Here is a 19753-nt window from a genome sequence, read left to right on the forward strand (position 1 = left end):
GTGCCCCAGGCCAGTGAAGTTCCTCCCTCATCACTGAACTGCAGGCAAGTGCTTACTGGATCTTTCTCAATGTGGTGACATCTTCCTGTGGTTCCACGGGCCACTTCCTGAATCAGCAATGAAACCGAGGCCACCCCCACTCAGCAGCCTGGCCTGAGCTGAGGCTTCTAAACCTGTTCCCCACAGAAGACCCCCCCCCCCCAGGGTCTTCCTCTCATCTCCTCACAGGGAGGAGCAAGAAACATTACTTTAGGTCAAATGAGATGAATTATGAGAAAATAAGTTCAGATTACCCCAGGCAACATTAAAAGAGAAAAAATATAGATACATGGTTGGAAAAGCCAAAAAAAGGAAAAAAGGGGTTGGGGGGGACACCTGGGTGGCTCAGTCAGTAGTTAATCACCCGACTTCGGCTCGGGCCATGATCTCACGGCTCGTGAGTTCAAGCCCGGCGCTGGGCCCCGTGCTGATAGCTCAGAGCCCGGAACCTGCTTCCGATTCTGTGTCTCCCTCTCTCTCTGCCCCTCCCCCACTCTCTCTCTGTCAAAAGTAAATAAGACATTAAAAAAAATTTTTTTTTTTAAAGTACAAGATGAGAAGGGCACCAAGTACCACAGTCAGGTCACTCTCAGGGCAAAGTGTGGGGTGGGGGGGAGGCTGTGACTTCGTGACAGAGGGATAAGCCATAGCGCCCCACACACACACCCGCCATGCTGTGGGCACCCTCTGCCTGTCACATGACATCACCCACCTCCCGTGACAGTTCGGGCAAAATCTTGGATTGGATTCCAATTTAGACTTGAAATTGATTCCCAGTTCACAGAACGACAGGGCGAGGACTGAGCCAAACACCGCCTAATGCAGTGCAGGGACAGACCCAGACCTAAGGAGTGCTCTAGGGGACGAGTGGCCCAGGCTCTTGGCGTATTCAGGTTAGGGAAAAAAGGGAAATCTGCTGCGATCAGACAGACAGACAGAAGGGACAGGACAATCAGATGCAACACACGGTCCTGGGATGGTCTCAGTTTAGACACGTCGGCTGCAAGACACTCTGGGCGCGAGTGGCAAAAGCCGAGTGTGGGTGGTACGGGTGCTGCTGTTTTCGGGAGGTGCGGCCAGGGCGCCGTGGCTCACTCTTCAGGAAGAGACGCGTACAGAATATTTACGGGTGGAATGTGATGATGCCTGTGACTATTTTTAAACAGTTCATCATAAAAGTGGGAGCCACGCCTCTCATCCTGCCCCCATTCCTCTCTCCTCAGAGGAAACAGCTGTTGACATTTTCTTGTGATTCTACCCAGAAAAACGTTTCATGCCTACTCCGCGTGGATGTGCGTGGGTGTGCCTTTCTGGCATTTACGCGCAGGGAAGCACATCCATTCCTGAGGTGTGCGCCTCACCTAGGCCTCACCTAGGCCGAGTGTTTTCCACGTGAGACGCAGCCCGGCGTGTGGAGGGCGGGGCTCCGATCTGGGCTCTGCCTGCCACTTCTCAGCAGGTGACCTTTGGCCTAGGTCGCTAACCCTCTGGGCCCCTGTTTCTCATCTGCAAAACGGAGACAGAGCCCCTGCCTCCTAGAGTAGTTGTGAGAATTCAGTGAGCTCATCTGTGAAAAGCGCTGAGATGCTGAGACCAGGGCCTGGCGTGCGGTGCTCGTGTGACTCTTACTAGTATCTCAGCGAAGCCTCAGTCCAACTCGCAGACCCGGGCGGAGGCTGAGAGGTCACCCAGCCAGTGAGAGAGACACAGTGTGATCCTTAAGGCCTTGTTCTTGGTTATCACTGTTTCCACAGAGGAGGGAGCTGGGGCCCAGAGAGGCTAACTGGCTTGTTCACGGACACCAGAACTCAAAGCCACACCTCAGGGCCGAAGGCCATGCTCGCTCCAACACCCTGAAGGGGCTCCGGGACTCTGACTTTACACTCAATGTCTACCATGCCCTGCACCCCTCCAGGTATGAGCAAAGTCCCCGATCTCCCGGAGCTTGTGTGCCAGTAAGGAATAAAGAAGGCAGGGTGGGGCGCCTTCGGTTAAGCGTCCCACTCTTGATCTTAGCTCAGGTCTTGATCTCAGGGTTGTGAGTTCAAGCCCAGCATTGGGCTCCCATGGCTCTGCAACAGGCAGGAAGCTTATTTTTGAAAGAAAGGAAGGAAGGGAGGGAGCAGGGGGCGGGGGAATCCCAGGCAGAGGAGAGCTTGCTCTGTGTGTTCAGAGGTCAGGGAAGGCCTTTCTGAGATGCTGGGGCAGAGGCCTGGGTGGTGGAAGGAGGTCAGACAGAGGGTAAGTGGGAGCTTCACTCACTGGGTGTGAGGCTGGTGAAGGCAGAGGGTGTCCAAAGGGCCACGATGGAAGAGCCAAGGTGGTTCTTGGGGTCCTTAGAGGGGCTTTGGCATCTAAGTGGAGCCATGATGCAGTGTGACTGGTCCCTGGGAGCAATAGTGGCAGCTTTGCCAGAGGTAAGACGTGGCTGGATTCAGTATTCACTCAACTGAGATTCTATTATACTTGAAGAGGCTCCCGGACCATCCAGCCTGAGGCCACAGGAGAGAATCTGTGGCCCTGGCCAGCCTGGCTGACACCTTGCATCCGAAGCAGTGCTTGCGATCAGCACTCAGAGTGCCTTCTTCTGCCAGGGTGCTGTGGGCAGAACTGGGTCCCTCAAGAAGACACGGGGACGTCCTGACCACCAGCACCTCAGATCATGACCTTATTTGGAAACAGGGTCACTGCAGATGTAATTAGGGAAGACGAGGTCATGCTGAAGCAGGGTGGGCACTAAATCCAACATGGCCGGTGTCCTGACAAGACCAAGGGGAAGAGCCCCGGGCACAGACACAGGAGGGGAGGCCACGTAGGACGAGGGGGGACAGGGACTGAGCGCTTCAGCTGCCGGCCACCACCAGAAGCTAGGAAGAAGCAAGGAAGGACTCTCCCCTACAGGTTTCAGACGGAGTGTGGGCCTGGCGATGCCTTGATTTTGGACCTGGGGCCTCCTGAAGGAGAGACGACCCCTTTCCGTTGTTCTAAGCTGCCTGGGTTGGTGGGCTTGCTTGCAGCAGCTGTGGGAAGGCACCGGGTCAAAGCTTTACCCATGCACAGCTCAGCGTCTTCCCACCGCCTCCATGCACACAGCGACATGGGCATCCTCATCCTGCAGGCAAGGAAGCACCGCCTCCCAGCTCCAGGACAGACTCTTCACTCCCCAGGGCTGCTCACGAGCCCATCTCCTCCCAGGCACCCCGGCTTGCCAGCCTCCACTCAGTTCCTAGAATCCTTCAGCTCCTCCCTGTTTTTGTGCCCATCCCGCTGTTCCGCAAGGGGGAAAGAGAGACCCCCCTCAGCCAAAGTGTCAGCTCCAGCGGCACCTTCTCAAGCACGTCTTCCTCGATCAGGCCAGTAGGATGCTCCTCGGGGCAGGCGTCCTTGCTGGCCTGATTCCCGCCACCCCTGGCGCCTAGAGCAGGGCACCTCGTGGCTTTCGTCTGCCCCTTTGTAATCAGTGCTTATGCACGCGGCACCGCTGACCTGTGTGCAGTCGGGCCATCTCCTCGAACTGATCTGGCCGAAGACTCCACGGTGGCAGGGGCCACGTCGGCTTCCTGACAGGCACAGAGCAGGAGTTCAAACACCTGTTGGCTCATTTTCAAGTTCAGTTCCCACGTCATTCGCTCCTTACCACCAGCCTGAGCCACTGGTGCTGCCCGCCTCAGTTTGGGACAGGGATAGGGAAGCCGAAGCCCAGGCAGGAAGGGGGCAGAGCCAGAACAGTGGTCCCGGTCCTCCCCCGAAGGGCTGGAGACTGGGGGGGGGGGGGGGGGGGGGGGGGGGGGGCGGGGGGGGCGGAGAGCAGAGACAAAAGGCAGTCCTTTTGTTTGTCTGCACGATTCAGAGCCCATCCTCTGCATGAAAAAAAAAAGAGCAAGTCTATGCTGTTCTGTTTGGGCCACAGGTGAAACCTTCTCCATTTCAAGACCACCGGCTTGTGAGGTGTGGTAGGGAGGGCTCATCCACAGCATTAACAGCATTAAGCAACGTTTTCTCATTACTGTTCTCCCAGGGGCCCCCATCGTTCCTGCCGCGGCGTCCCCGGCTTTGTCCCCGGTGAAAGTCGCTCTCCGGGTGGGGCACGGGAGGTGCCCACAGCTCTCCAGGCAGGACCTCGGGAGGGAGGGGCCGGGGCTCGGCAGCCCATCTGGCCCCGTGGAGATGAGTGAACGCTGGCACCCAAACTTGTGAGCAGGCCCAGGGTGAGGCATGAACTTCAGCGAAGATGGAATGTCGTTTAAAATTCAATCATAAGTTTGAATTCAAATAAAGAAGTTAAATGCCTATAGCAGTTTCTTAGAGTCATACTTAGAAACTGGAAACTCACTTCTAAAATGAGTATTTTGGGGGCGCGTGGGTGGCTCAGTCGGTTGAGCATCCAACCCGTGATTTCAGCTCAGGTCGTGACAGCACGGTTCGTGAGTTCGAGCCCCGCTTCAGGCCCTGTGCTGACAGTGTGGAGCCTGCCTGGGATTCTCTTCCTCTCTCTCTGCCCCTCCCCCACTTGCACGCACTTGTTCCCAAAATAAACAGACATTAAAATAAATAAATGTTTAGAACAAACACATAAAATGACTATTCTGATAATAACTTCCATCTATTAGTAACAATCTTTAAAAAAAATTATAGTACCCCCTTTGGGCTCCGTGGCTATCAACCGAGCACTGTCTCCACAGCTGGGGGCCCGGCAAGGGGACACAACCTGTTTGGAAAGCATCTGCAATGTTTCCGGAGACAGAATGATGTTCACACGCTTCTCCATTAATGCCACTTCTGGGAACTCCACACCGAAGGCTACACTGAACCTAAGGAATCCTTTGAAAAGCAAGCCTTCTGCACAAAGAAGTTTTACCACAGCATTATTTACACTGGTGACAAGCTGAAAACAACTCTGATCATAACAATCCACTTACGGCACGCCTCCTTTGTGTAAGGCCGTATGTGCACAGCATATATTAGCACACGTAATTTACGCCATAATCCAGGAGAGACTACCCTTATCCCTAGTTCACCAATTAAAAGACTTACGTTGGCCAGAGTGAAGTAACCTACCCAAGGTTTCACCTTTAAAACTAGCAGCAATGACAGGTCATGATCTCAAGGTTCAGGAGTTGGAGTCCCAAATCAGGCTCCGCACTTGGGATTCTCTCCCTCTCTCTCTCTCTCTGCCCCTCCTACTTGCTCCCTCTTTCTCAAAAGAAAGAAAGAAAGAAAGAGAAAGAAAGAAAGAGAAAGAAAGAAAGGAAGAAAGAAAGAAAGAGAAAGAAAGAAAGAAAGAAAGAAAGAAAGAAAGAAAGAAAGAAAGAAGGAAGAAGGAAGGAGGAAAAGAAAGAAAGAAAGAAAGAAAGAAAGAAAGAAAGAAAGAAAGAGAAAGAAAGAATGAAAGGAAGAAAGAAAGAAAGAGAAAGAAAGAAAGAAAGAAAGAAAGAAAGAAAGAAAGAAAGAAAGAAAGAAAGAAAGAAAGAAAGAAACTAAGAGTAAGAGTAACTTTGTGGCGACATGGAAAATGCACATAGCAAGTTAGGTGAAAAGATCAGACTGCTTAACTATTATTTCTCATGGGAATGCAGCCTAAGGAGTCAGCTGAAGGGCAACCCTCTGTAGCCACTGCACAGGGATCCCTGAGGCCAGCGCTGACAGCCCCCCCCCCCCCCCCCCCCCCCCGCCGCTAGCTCGCCCCGTCACACCACACACAGCATTGGAACAGCTAGATGGCCACGAAGCTCTGAAACCGCCTGCCCAGGCCCCTTCCAGGCCCTGTAGTAGGTGCCCCATAGATGTGTCTGCCTTTCCTACACCGGAAGCCCACGAGGGACAAGGCTTCGACCGCTATGGGCCCCTCACCACTCAGCGCCGGCCCTGGCCCACGGGACTTACGAAATGAGGAAGCGAACAAACTTAATGTTTTGAAAACTGTGTTCTGCAAATGTCATGTGGTTATGAGTGACGCTTGTATACTGGGCAGAACACAAAACGCTAGATTTGTTCTGTTTTCGCGGAGCGGTCTTCAGACCTGCGGTCCAGATGTCAGTACAGCCGCCTTTGGGGGATGTGGGTCTTGATCTGGCCCGCAATTCCTTTCCCGATTAGGAACCTGTTTGCCCACAGGAAGATGGTCGTAACAAAACCGCACAACCGGGGGGCTCGGAGCCTCCTGTGCTCACGGTCCAGGGAGTGGGACCCTGGCACTGAAAATGGCCGGGCTGTCTGGCGTTAGCCAGAAGAGTTAACGCAGGTCCAGCATCGGGCGGGATGAGCGAGGAAGCTCCACCCAGCGGAATGTTGAGTGCAGCTGGTAGAATGTTCACAGGGTGGGAGGAAGGGAGACAGCGCTTCTGTTACCATGTTATGAGACAAAACCCAGAGACACAAACTTGCATTTACCATGTATGCACTCCTGGAACAAAAAATGTTTAGAAAAAAAGTCCGAAAGGAAATGTACCAACGTGTAAAGGAAGGCTGTGTCTTTCTGTAATAAGATTAGGGGATATTTGTCTTCTTCGTGTTGCACTTTCTACACGAACACGAATGGACACGTGTTACTTTTATAATGAAATGGCCGCAGGTCCTCAGCTCAGGTCCACCCTGGGCTTACCAGTTCGTACTGGAGAAGTGGGCCACCAGGGAGCTGGTCTGAAGGGTGCAGGTTATTCCCCACAGCTGGACTAAGCTGTCGGCAGGAGGAGACTAATTCAATCGGCACCATGAATTTCCAGCTGCTGAAAGTTCTGCCTGCCGACTGTAACTTTCTCAAAGGGCACCGCTACTGGGCATCGGCTGGAGAGAGGGGAGAACAGAAGGCTTCTGCTGAACAAAAACTGACCCGGAATGGACCACTGGAGGCGCAGTGCCCGGCCCCGGGCGCACGCTGTGAAGCCTGGGCCCAGCCCAGAGGTTCTGACTTCACTGGTCAGACGTGCAGCCCAGGCTTTGGGATGTTTTGGAACATTTAAAAGTTTCTCGGCAGCCGGCCTGAGGGCAAGTGGCTTAGAGGAAAAAAAAAAAAAAAAAAAAGGCAGCCAGCAAGACCAGGAACAGTTTTTTATTAATAGACAAAACCCAGCATCTATGAATTACACTGTTGCTAAACTCAACCTTAAAGCACCAAGAAACTGCACAGATATGTAAAGTGTCTCTTTATTTCTGGAAAAGCCTCTAAAATATATTTCCAAGAGACTAATGCTTATGCCTGGGGCAGAACACCAAGAGAGATGAGCATAACACAGAAATACCAAGAAAGGACGGACGGATGGATGGATGGATGGATGGACGGAAAGATGGATAGAAGGAAGGTAGGAAGGAAGGAACGAATGATGGAAGGAAGGAAAGGAAAGAAAAAAGAAAAGAAAAGAAAAGAAAAGAAAAGAAAAGAAAAGAAAAGAAGAGAGGAAAGGAAAGAGAGAGAAAGGAAGGAAGGGAGGGAGGGAGGAAGGGAGGAAGGGAGGAAGACAGATTAAGGTTTATTTAGCATCTGTTCATTCAGTAAGTGTTTACTGAACGACTTCCCCCGGGTCAGGCACTGTGCACTGAGCACAGACCAGGCTTCTGCTCTTGGAGTGTGTTTTAGTGCAGGGAGACAGAAAGAGAATGAAATAAATGATAACTCAAGTAGTAAAAAGTACTGTGAACACAATAAAAGAGAGGAACATGATATACAGGGGGTATAAGTAAATCATACAGTCTGTTTTGCCATACCAAAAAAAAAAAAAATCTATCTTTAGACCTTCCTTCTTATTTTTACTTAAGTACGTTTTAAATGCCCTCTTGAAGTGGACCATTTGAAGCCAGCCACTACGGAACTGGGCAGCCATGACCCAGGCACTGTCACAGCTGTGTAACTGTTGTCAACCTTGACTTAAAGCTCCTTGTCCCTGTTTCATACTCCACTTACTATGAGCTTATAAACAACGCTGTTTACCTATACTACAAAGTCTGCTTTAAAGACAAACAGAGGGGTGCCTGGATGGTCCAGTTGGGTAAGCACCTGACTCTTGGTTCTGGCTCAGGTCATGATCTCACAGTTTTGTGGATTTAAGCCCTGCGTCGGGATCTGTGCTGACAGTGTGGAGCCAGCTTGCAATTCTCTCTTCCTCTCTCTGTCCCTCTCCCGCTCCTGCTGTCTGTCTGTCTCTCTCTCCAAATAAATAAATTTTAAAAAACATTTTTTTAAAAGACAAACAGATACAAATTTTGTATTCATAATTCAACGTTCTATTGCACAAGACAACACTGATCCTTAGCTGATAATCCCCAATCAGCAACTCGGATGGCTGTGTTTCAATGTTACACTCTCTGACAATCACAGGAACTCCTTAAAATCTGGGTCCCCGTTATGTAACAGTCGAGATAGGTACCCCTGCTTTTAAAAGCCATAAAAGAAGGGGGCACCTGGGTGGCTCAGTTGGTTGGGCGTCCAACTTCGGCTCGGGTCCTGATCTCATGGTTCGTGGGTTTGTGCCCCACGTCAGGCTCTGTGCTGACAGCTCAGGGCCTGGAGCCTGCTTCAGATTCTGTGTCTCCCTCTCTCTCTGCCCATCCCCTGCTCACGCTCTGTCTCTCTCTCTCAAAAATAAATATGAAAAAAAAAAATTTTTAAACCATAAAAGAGGGACACCTGGGTGGTTCAGTAGGTTGAGCGTCTGACTTCGGCTCAGGTCATGATCTCGTGGTTCCTGGGTTCGAGCCCCGCGTTGGGCTCTGTGCTGACAGCTCGGAGCCTGGAGCCTGCTTCGGATTCTGTGTCTCCCTCTCTCTCTGCCCCTCCCCAGCTCACGCTGTGTCTCTCCCTGTCTCTCAAAAATGAATAAATGTTTAAAAAAAAAATCCACTTTTTTTTAAACCATAAAAGAAAAAAGCATTACATGGGATGAGCCATACGATCTTATGATTGGAACAAGTGCAGCTGTATGTTCGTTCGTCTACTCGGTGGAATCCCAGCTTTACCACTTATGACACAGTGGGTTCCGTTCAGGCCATCTCGGGTGTCCTTACTGAGGAGCACCCGCCCACCTCCTCAGGCAGGTCGAAGCGGCAGATGGACCAGTCACGGGGAAAGCAGACAGGTGGGAAGTTCACCTTGCGGCTGTCTCTCGCAACGGCCCACTAGGGGGACAGCCTCACCCGGCACATTCAGACCCACTTGGGACCCAGCCCCTGTGGCAAGAAGCAACATCTCCAGGGTCATGTGTCAGCAACACGGCCGCCCCTGTGGGTCTGCCAACGTTACTGACCAGCCTCCTCTGAGCTTCTACCTCCACCCGAAGGGATTAACTCCAGAGCAAGCTAAGGCTGCCAGCCTGGCACCGGCCTCTGCCGTGGGGCTTCCTGCCTGCCTGCCTGCCTGCCTAAGATCAGGGGTCCCGTGACTTACAGGACATATTCGCCCCAGCAAAAGGGAAGTCCCGTGGATCCCGTCTCCCACCAGATTCCTAGTCCGTCCCTCTTGAAAAACACTCTGCCGCTGAGGGCTGGGACCCCTGAGGGCCGGGAACTTTCTTCACCGGGTGGCTGCCCCTGGCCTCCCCGACACTGGGGAATTACCTGGCTGGCAGCCAGCAAACGCCTCTAGGCCCTTGCACGTCCCCCCACTCCGTGCCTGGGCAGCGCCGCTCAGTCCTGCACCTCAGAGCTCCCCTCCCCCTCCCACCCTCTCAGGGGGCCTGGGCTGACCCAGGCTCCTTCCAAGTCCACACCCCACGAGGGCTTCTGAGGGACATGCGGGCTGGGTTTGTAGCTTTTAAAAAACAGTAACGTATTATGATTATATACTCGCACATCTCCAAGTTTTCAAAAGGAGACCTGTGTAGGACTCCTCCCTTTCTCAGATGCCTAACCCTTATTAAAATGTCCTCTTGTGTGCACGCACGTGTTTACCTGCTCCCGCTCGGCTCCCATAGTCTGGCTGGCAGGGCAGGGGCCGCAGGGGCTCTGGTTCACCCCTGAGGCTCCCTGCTGTGGAGAACCAGCTTCCCTGGAGAGTTCTGGGAAGGCCCGTGCCCCTGGGCTCCTCCCAAACACGCATGCTTTCAGATTCTCCCTAATGGGCTTAAGGATGGCTGAGCACCGTGGAGGGAGATAACCACACCGACCCTCCAGTCCCGGGGACACCTCAAGCTCCCCCGGATTCACACCAGGCCAGCGGGGTAGGGCTCAGGACAGGCTCGGGTGGTCCAGCCGTGGGGATGCAGTCAGGATCAAGTGCTCCCCGTGAAGGCCTGTGCAGGCTGCTCTTAGGCCCCGCTCCCCCCGCTGCACGGTGGGTACCTGGCCTCCCTGGACGTCATCCGGATCCCAGACTCTTGTCCAGAAACTAAAGGGAAATCGCCCTCTTTGGTGCTGGCGGCTGAGAAGTTCAAAGCCAATTTTGGATCCGTCTCCAGCACTTATGTGTGACTCTGGCCTTATTTTATTTTCCTTTTGCCCCTATTTAATCCTCTGGTATCGAATGTGTTTTGTAAGCCAACTCCAATCCTTTCTAGTCTGAAGCAGAGCAAATAAATGGAATGCTCATAATCTCTGGTAATCACTTGGTGAGTCGCTGTCCACAGGGTCTGGGGGGCGGTGCAGCCCTGCGTGAGGAGCTCCCAGCCCAAAAGAAGGGCCGGCCTGAGGCAAGCCCCGAAGCTCTCCTGGGAGCAGAGCCCAGCCACATCGCAGGGGGGCTGCTCCACCAGCCCAAGCGTCCAAGGGGTCACCAAGACAGTGGACCCATCGGGTCAGCCCGAGACCTGGCCCCAGGTGGCGTGTGCGAACACAGAACTGCCCACTCTGGTTCTGATGCAACAAGCATTTCTACTCTGTCTTCCTTCCTTCTTCCTTCCTTTGTCTAAGGACCGGAACGCTGGATGGGCCTGGGTGGCTCTGTTGGTTAAGTGTCCCGACTGCTGATTTCAGCTCAGGTCATGATCTCACGGTTCGTGAGCCTGCTTGGGATTCTCTCCCTCTCTTTCTGCCCCTCCCCAGCTTGTGTGCATGCTCTCTCTTTCAAAAGAGATTTACTTTAAAATTAATAAGAAAAGAAAAGAAAAGAAAAGAAAAGAAAAGAAAAGAAAAGAAAAGAAAAGAAAAGAAAAAAAAGAAAAGAGAAAAAAAAATGGGAATGCTAGTGGTTGGCCTCGCACCCAGAAACGCAAGGTACCAAACACAGGACGATGCCGGAGCAAGGCAAGTGTGGCCCGGCCTCTGGGGGTGTACGGGCTGGGAGTTCCTTCCTTCCCTCACCCGCCTCCATCCACAGGACAGATGAGGGAGGCGGCAGGTCCTGCCCTGAGTTTGGGTGTGCCTGCTGGAGGACAGTGGCAGTCTTACATTCAGGTCTCCACCCAGACTCACGGGGACGATTCCCCCAGCCACCCCCCCCCCCGCCACGCCACCTTTCATGTGGTTTCCCACCACCCCAAGAACTTCTGCAGTTTCTCCACTGCCTGCTGAAGGGTAGAGGGTGGACAGAGCAGGGGGGAGGGGGTGAGGGAGGGTAACAACAGGCAGGTGGCTCACCCCTGCCCCGCCCAAGCCAGCTGCCCTGTCTGGGTGCTCTCTGGCAAACCCCAACCTCTCAGCCTGGAAAGGCTCCCCTGGGCCCCACAGCCTCCCCTGCACACGGCAGTCCTGAGCACCAGCTACGTGCCAAAATCACATACACGGCCAACGCGCGCCAGCCCAGGGCCCAGCCTTGGGCGGGGAGGGCAGCGGGGCACCAGGGATGACAACAAGTGTGAAGGAAACATGAATGCCAGGTGAGGCCAAAGAGGTGAAGCCATTGCCAGCCCAGAATTCTCCCCCAAGCCCTCGACTTCTCAGACCTTCCCCACACCTCCACCTGCATGTCTAGTAGACATTTCGCCATGGCCAGAGCATAACCCCACCTCTGCTCCCAGCCGCGCGGCTCACAGCCACCCTCACGGCGGTGGGCGGATGATGGCAGCGGCATTCCCCCCCCTCCCCCCCGGGCTGCTCCGGCGGCAGTCCTCAACTCCTCTCCCCCCCCCCCCCCCCCCACCGCCGCGTCCAGTCCTCCAGCAAGCCTGCTGGCTCTCCTGTAAGACATCCCCAGGCCTCCACAGACTGTCACCCCCCACCTGGATAAGGACCGTGGTTTCTGGTTTCTGGTTTCGGACAGAGCCAGAGGAGCAAGTCCGGTGAGAGAAAGTGGCTAGAAACCTTTAGGGCAATCCGAGATAGCTACAACATCCACAGGCCGATACAAAAGTATCGGTCTGAGACAGATCCGGAATTGAAAGAACTGCTCCCTGCCAGAGGCAGTTTGAGAAGGGCCCTCCACCTTCGCCAGCCTCGGGGCAGGCCTCACCCACCACTCCGCCTCACTCAGCTCTAGCCCCACTGGCCCTTCGGGTCTGCAAACAACCCCCTCCCCGCCCCCCAGCACACTCCACCTGAGGGCATTTGCAGCCTTCACTCGAGCACTCCTCATCCCCCTTTGACCCTGGCTCCAACATCACTTTCTCAATTAGGCTTACCCTGACACCCTCCTTAACACTTGCAGACCACCCTCCCCACTCCTCAGGCTTGGCTGGGCATGCTCATGCTTGTTTGGTTTTTTTTCTGCCGTTCTCCAAAGCACTCACCACATAATATCCTGTATGGCGTCTTACGTTTATTGTCTCTCTTCCCCTGAGTAGGGGCGGAGGGCTCTGCTTTGCGCTTGGGCACACGACAGGAACTCGATACTTGCTGAGCGAAGGAGGGAATGTGGGAGCCAGAGGGCAGATGGGGCAGGCTTCGCAGAGACAACCTGGAGTGCTGCCTCCAGGTGGACATCCGCACACCTAGGCTGACAGAGGGCAGCCAAGGACCCCCAGGGGAGTTGTCTGCCGTGTCAAAGGCTCTGGCCTGGACCCTGGAATCTAGAGGCTCTCTCCCAAGACCCAGGGTCAGGGTCTCATTTCTCAAGATGGAAGGTGGACAAGAGTGGGGGGGGGAGGGCGGCTAACCGCAAGGAAACCAGCGAGAAAGCAGACACTGAATTGAGGTCATGGAACTAGAGAGGAAGGACAGAATTTGAGAGGTTTCCAAGGTCAGACCTGCCGATGTATGCGGGAGGCAAAAGGGAGGAAGGAGGCACAGAGAGGATCGGGTGGGTACGGCTCGTGGAAGGACGGTCTCCTCAAACACCGGCATGATTACTGTGGGTCAGAACAGCCACCCAGCAGTGAAAGCCTCCCCGCAGTGCGTGCTCTCCCACGAAGGGGCTTTCTCAGCCGTCTGCCTCCCCTGCCCCACACTGAGTCTGCACCCGTGCCCACAGGGCCTCCTCGGCGGGGTCTGGGGTCCTAAGTGTGCCCCGCCCACACGTCTCCTCCAGGATCACGGCCTGCATTTCAGGAGACCACCACTTCCCGAACAGCCGGTGTCCGTCTGACTCCTCCACTGCCAGATCCCAAGCCGGCGTGCTCAAAGCAAACCCACCGACGTGCGTACGTGAAGCACTTACCTTGCACTGAACACTGTTAGGTGCTAAGAACGGACAGAAAGTCGTCGTGGGCGGGGGTCCTGCTGTGCTCTCCAGCAGCCTAAGGATGGGCAGCGTGTGAGATACGGAGAGGGACGCACACACTAACCAGTTGAAGGGCGGAACGTGGCACCGTGTGACACTTGTTTGCCCCAAACTCTTCTGGGACACGAGAAGCTGCCAAAAAGACCTACTCATTTTGAGCCCCAATTTCTACCAGAGCTGCAGGAGAAGAGAAATCCACATGGACCGGGCACCTCGAGCAACCTGCCAGATGTGTGCGTGCAGGGGAGGCGCCCAGGCGGAAGGAACCAGAGGGGACAAGACTGGCCTGGTGGCGCAGGGTGTGGTCCGGACCACAGCGGGAGAGGTGGGCAGCAGAGCGGCCTAATTTTAATATGCACATGTCCCAGCAGAGCCAACCTGCCACCAGGAGAGCTGGTGCAAGACTCTGAACACACCTTCCCGGTTACTGAATGAAATCCGGGAAAAACAAAGGGGGACCCCGGAGTCCTGGGGGGAGCACTGGGAGCCTATAGGAACGGCCGCCAAAGATCTGGTGGAAGAAACGGTGTGCAACCCAAGGGCCTTTGGATGATCCTTCAAAACACACTTTTGACCTTTTCATCCTGCAGAGTGCCAAGCCGGTCCTCCTCACAAAATCCTACACACGCTGTTAGGGGAAGACAGGAGCACAAAGGAAACTCCCAGAGCTAAAGCTAGTGACCACACAAATACCCGAGTCAAACAAGCTGTAATACTGATGAGGCATGAATGAACAGTAACTGTTTCCAGGGCTGAATAAAGGCGGGCCACCTTATCGGGGAGGTCACACAGAGGCTCTCCGTTGGTGCCCCTTCGAGTAAGAACAGGCGAGAATAGCTGTCTTCTCTGTGCGTGGGGGGCGGGCGGCGGGGGCGGGGCACTCGGGCCGAAGGTTGATCAGACTGAGAACGGTTTCTTGGAGGCAACAGAAAAAATCTGCTTTTGGTTTAACCTGCAATAGTTGCAGCCTCTGACCGGGACACATTGTTAATTAGTCAAAAGAGAAGCCCCGCGTTTAGTTACCCATTGAATTAGGTATCTTCAAACACTGTGACCTAGAATCGACAGTACAGCTAACTCTCTGTTTACCACGGTAATGGGGATTTCGGGAAGGGCAGCAGTTAATTGAGAAGCAGAAACAATCCCATTTTGTCCTCACCAAGGCACATATCACTGCATCAAGGCTGATGGCTTCCAACGAGCGTCCGCCGAGGCCCTCGGGTCTGCCCACCACTGTGAGATCTAAGCCGCACCCTTCTGGCTCAACAAGCCAAAGGGTGTCTGGCCCCCACCACACCAGGGTTTGGCAGGCAGCGGGGCCCCGTCCAAATTTTCAGGGCGTGGGGACACAGGGAAAGCACGGACAGTCACCCCATGCCTCGCCCAAATCGCAACAGGACTTCTGGCGAGTGACACGTGGTGGTGCGAGGGGGGCTCTCAGGGTGACAGGAAAAAGGGGGCCCTGGGTCCGCGGGAGGGTGGACCGAGAGGCCGGGGAGGAGACAGGGAGAGAGTTGGCTGTACTGACACACAACAAGCACACCCCCAGCAAGCCGCCCAGCGTTTCCAGGAAGGAGAAAAGCAAACCGCCGTCCCACCTCGGGCTGCGCGGTCACAAGTGAGGCAGGGCTGGGACCAGTCGCCATTTGGGCGGGAGGCCAGCCCCAGGTGCGGCAGGAAGGGGTGGCGCTGGCTCAGCGGCTGCAGCTCCTCGCTCTGACCCAGCGGGGCCCCTGCGCGGTGCTGGGGGCACAGCGAGGCCTCGGGCGCTGTCGGGCAGGGACACACACACACACACACAGAGAGAGACACGCCGTTAGAGGGAGTGGGAGCGGCACGGTGCGGGCCGGGGCCGGGGCCCGTGGCGCTCGGGGGCGGCGGACAGCCCGCTGACCACATTCTGACCCTGAACATGCAGCTCGAGCTCAAGGTCTGAGGGAACCGGAAAGCGTCAGAGCTGGGGCCGTGACAGCATCCGGCAGGCCAGCAGAAGGCCGGCGGGCCTGCCACCGGTGCCCGACCCGAACCCCCGGCTCCCGCACGGGGAACGTCCCACAAGCTGTTGATGGACGGGATGCTATTCTAGCTCTCGCTTCGGATCCTCTGGCTTCTGGGCAAAAATGGCCGCAACAGGCACGTCGCGAGAAGGGCAGCTCCCAGTGGCTGCAGAGCACAGGCGCGTCCACTTCCCAGGCAGGAAGCCGAGGCAGCCTGAGACCAGCTCAACCCACAGCGGGCACTTTTGGGGGGTGGGGCGGCTCCATGAGGGCAACAAACGAGCTCTCCCTTTAAAGGGCAATCGTCACCACTTTGGTGATGAACCTGGCCCAGACGGAGACTTCTGGAGACGCAGGCCGCTTTCCTTCTCGTGCGGTCTCACGAGGGTCACAACTAGGCTTCAGCAGGGCAGTTCAAACTGAGAGGGAAACAGCCACGACTAGAAACAGGGACAAGAAAAATGCTAACCTCTCCAAGCTCGGTCATAATTTGGAATTCCTAGGGAAGTCCAGGAAGTCTGGCTTTGGTACACAAATCTCCCATTTGACACATTTCTCAAAATGCTGCTGGCGGCAGGACAACGTCAAACTGACACCTGCAGGCGGGAGCCGTTAGGAGGTGGTCGGCCAGCAGAACCAATGACCACACAAAGACCGACAGGCGTTTGTCAGGCTACAAACAATTTCCTTTAAAAAAAAAAAAGAAAAAAACGGGGTGGCCGGGTGGCTCAGTTGGTTGAGTGTCCGGCTTCGGCTCAGGTCATGATCTCAAGGTTTGTGGGTTGGAGCCCCGCGTCGGGCTCCGTGCTGACGGCTCGGAGCCTGGAGCCTGCTTCGGATTCTGTGTCTCCCTCTCTCCCTGCCCCTCCCCCACTGGTGATCTGTCTCTGTCTCTGTCTCTCTCTCTGTCTGTCTCTCTCTCGTTGAAAAATAAACATTAAAAAAAAACGTGCAAGAAATAAAAAAGGCTGGTGTTATGCTGGCAGTGTTACCGATACCAAAGCGAGAAGCTGTGTAGGGGCATGCACTTCTGTTTTTACAGCCGTAAGATACAAGTTCTGCGCCCCCACAGGCCACCAGGGCCACCTGTCTTGACACAGCGTCAGGGAAAGCAGCAGGGTGCCTGTTCCCGGGGCCACTTTTAGTGAATGCCCAGGACGCCAATGTGGCTCACAGAGACCAGCTTCCGTCAGGCCCTGAACTCCACTTCTGTTCCCTGAAATCTCGTCCGAATGTTGGGCAAAGGCCCAGCACAATCCGACATGCAAAATGAGAAAACAGAGCAGCCCCACCCAGCACAGACCCAGCCATGCAAAAGCAAATCACCGAGAGCGCTCGCCCACATGTCCAAAGAGGGGCCTTGCTCACGCTGGCACCTGCAGAGGCCTCTGCCTTCTCCCTCCCTCTTTAAGGGAGACAGAGACATCCCATCTCTCTCCCCTGGGACGCTGAGGTAGACTAACACGCTGAGCGGGTCGGGAGACCCGCAGCCCAGTGGTTAGACAAACATTTAACGAGATTAAAGAAACGAGATTATCATCGAGAAAGAAAGTTCGTTTCCTCCTACCTACCAAACACAGTCAACTTCCCACCGTCTGTGGGGCAGGCCAGTCGCTTCACTCCGGCCCTTCCCTGTGGGGGAAAGGGGCAGACCGTCTCCCCGAGGGCCGGCTGGCCCTGCCCGGATGTACCGAATCACACCACGGAGCAGCAGAGGGTCTTGAGACCCCGGAGGCAGAGCAGCCAAGGGACCAAGCCCCCGTGTCGCCGTGGCCCGGTGCAGACCACCGGCGGTGCCGCGCAGGCTGCAGGGAGCTGAGAACGAAGGACAGATACAAGCTCTCGCTCAGCCCCAGGGCGCCCACCCCACCTGAGGCCCAGCGCGCTGGCAAGGGGTGGGGGGCGCTTCCACTACTCACAGCCATGGTAGGAGGCGGGCGAGCCCCCGGCCTTGCCGTACTCCTGCTCCGAGTAGCTGGTGGAGAGGTTGGGCTGGCTGGAGCCGCGGCCGAAGGTGATCTGGTTGCTCCCCATGCCGGTGGCGACCTGGGCCATGCGCTCTTTGGTTTTGAGAGCCTGGGCCCTCTCGGCCTTCAGCCGCTCCTCGTCCTTGAGCAGGGCCACCAGCTGCTTTGACTTCTCGCGCACGTTGATGCCCTGGTCCTTGCCATCGCGGTCCACGTACTGGAAGTCCTTCAGGGTCTGGATGGCGAAGATGTTCTCGCGGCACTGCTGGGCCACCCGCTCGGAGCCCGTCTTGATGAGGTAGTCCAGCAGCGTCAGCGCCTTGTACACGTGCCGCCAGTTTTTGCCGTGGTCGTTGAGCCGCTTCCACACCATGCTCATGATCTCGGAGAAGGCCACCACGTTGTAGGTCAGGTCCGCGATCTCCGTCATCAGGGAGCTGGACGGGCCCCACGGGTCATTGGAGGTGGCTTCCCGGACCTTTATTTCCGCTTCCGAGTAATTGTTCACGATGTTTTTCATTTGCCGTCGGATAGACGAAGTCGCCATCGTTACTTTTCTTGGCGACAATCGTAGAGCCCTTCAGAGAGAGAGATTCTCCTGTCCTGGGCGAGTTCGCGCCCTGCGAAGGTTCAGTCTCCGCAACAGATCTGGAGTAGGATCCCTGAGAGTCATGTCCTCCGCTGGAGCCTCGGGTCCGAGAAGCCAGAAGCCATGACCTGGAGGAAGAAAGAAACACGCTCACTGTAGCACGCATGCCTCGGAGAGAGTAGGGGGCTCTGGCCTTTTCTGGAAAGGGCAGGTACTGAGGTCTGGCGGCGGGGGGTGGGGGTGGGGGGGCAGTCAGGAGGGTTGGGGGAGGTGTGGACATACTCCAGCCTCCCTAGGAGGAGACAGAGCCACCTTTAAAAAAAAAATTGCGACAAGATCAATACTACAAGTTAATAATGAATACAACCTAAACTCAAGTTTAAGCCTTGGGAAGACGGGAAGTAAACATTGTAACAGTTGTTCTATTTTCAAAACATTTCCACTGGCATGGCTCTTCTGTGGGTTGTATTTTCACTGGCGAAAGAAGAGAACAGTCATAACGCTGGGGGAAGTTGGTCCTGACAAATTTTAAATTACCTATGGGAGCAAGAAAAGACTTGTTTCAGGTGTATGTTACCCCCCCCCCCCGCCCAAAATGTCTATCTATGCCTTTTTTTTTAAAGTAATCTCTATACCCAATGTGGGGCTCAAACTCACAACCCTGAGATCAAGAGTCACACACTGTGCTGAGTCGGTCAGGTGCTATCTATGCCTTTAAGAATCACTCGACATTTGGCTTTGGTCCAACGTGCTTCTAAATTCTGGGGAATTTTCTGTGAGCGCCGCTTTTCTCCTGACTTCTTATAAAGGTTTCCAACTACTCTTCTAAAGCACAGTCAGGACCCTCCAGTGGACTTTCAGAGTCTCCAGCATCTGGCCTGAGCTAATACAACCTGGTTCTAGCCCAATCCCCTCATTTCACAGAGGACAGAACTGAGGCCCAAGGTTACACATTAATGGGTCCACCCAGCCCCGTGGCACGGACACACGTGTCCCCCCTCTCCAGAGAAGAAACATCTACTGGGCTAGAGTGAGGCCCACATCTCTGACGATGGGCTTTGGTCAGTGAGTGTGGTCTTTTCATCAACAACCACCCAGCTTCCCACACTGTGCCCGACGTGGATATAAATACTGTTGAATAAATTTACAGAACAGATTAAAAAGTGTCCCTCTCCTCAGGAAGGCCAGTCTGGCAGGGGTTGGAGGTGAGCACAGAGGATCTGAGGATGCAAAGCCAGAACGACCAACTCAGCTGGCTGCTGGGGGCTGCAAAGGCAGGCAGGGGAAGGAATTTCCGCCAGAAAGAACTCCCAGTGTGTCTTCAAAGCTGAGGAGACCTGAGAGGGTGGGAGGAAGTGATAACGTAAATTACTCCTCATCGGTAAAATGAGGAAACTGAGGTCCAGCAGACTCCAGAGCAGCACAGCTGGAGCCTGGACACGAAACAAGTGCCCTCCCTCTGCCACCCCCCATTACCACCTACCGGGCTCACTTCAGGCTCTTCCGGCTGTGAAGCAGCCAAGGCAGCCTTGGGCCAGGCTCTAGCTCACTGAATGGTCATGAACAGCCTCCAGGTGAGGTAGGTGAGGAACCCGAGGACCTGAAGTCATGGGGTCAGCTAACCAAGGTCACCTCCACCAAA

General features: G+C 54.9%; 1 protein-coding gene across 3 annotated transcripts in view; it reads right to left on the reverse strand.

The window, feature by feature from the left end:
* Nucleotides 1–19753, reverse strand: part of EPN2 (epsin 2) — an 85932-nt gene that overhangs the window by 28003 nt on the left and 38176 nt on the right. For 2 of the 3 annotated variants that reach the window (XM_023244546.2, XM_023244545.2), the window contains exons 2-3: nucleotides 17475–18239; nucleotides 15157–15327 (exon numbers count right to left, since the gene is read on the reverse strand). In XM_023244546.2, coding sequence (XP_023100314.2) covers nucleotides 15157–15327; nucleotides 17475–18069 — 766 coding nt within the window. In that variant the 5' untranslated portion in view covers nucleotides 18070–18239. The remainder of the gene's footprint in view (nucleotides 1–15156; nucleotides 15328–17474; nucleotides 18240–19753) is intronic. The other variant, XM_023244547.2, reaches the window with a different exon arrangement.

The sequence above is a fragment of the Felis catus genome, chromosome E1 (assembly GCF_018350175.1).
Source record: "Felis catus isolate Fca126 chromosome E1, F.catus_Fca126_mat1.0, whole genome shotgun sequence".
In the NCBI taxonomy this organism is placed as follows: domain Eukaryota; kingdom Metazoa; phylum Chordata; class Mammalia; order Carnivora; family Felidae; genus Felis; species Felis catus.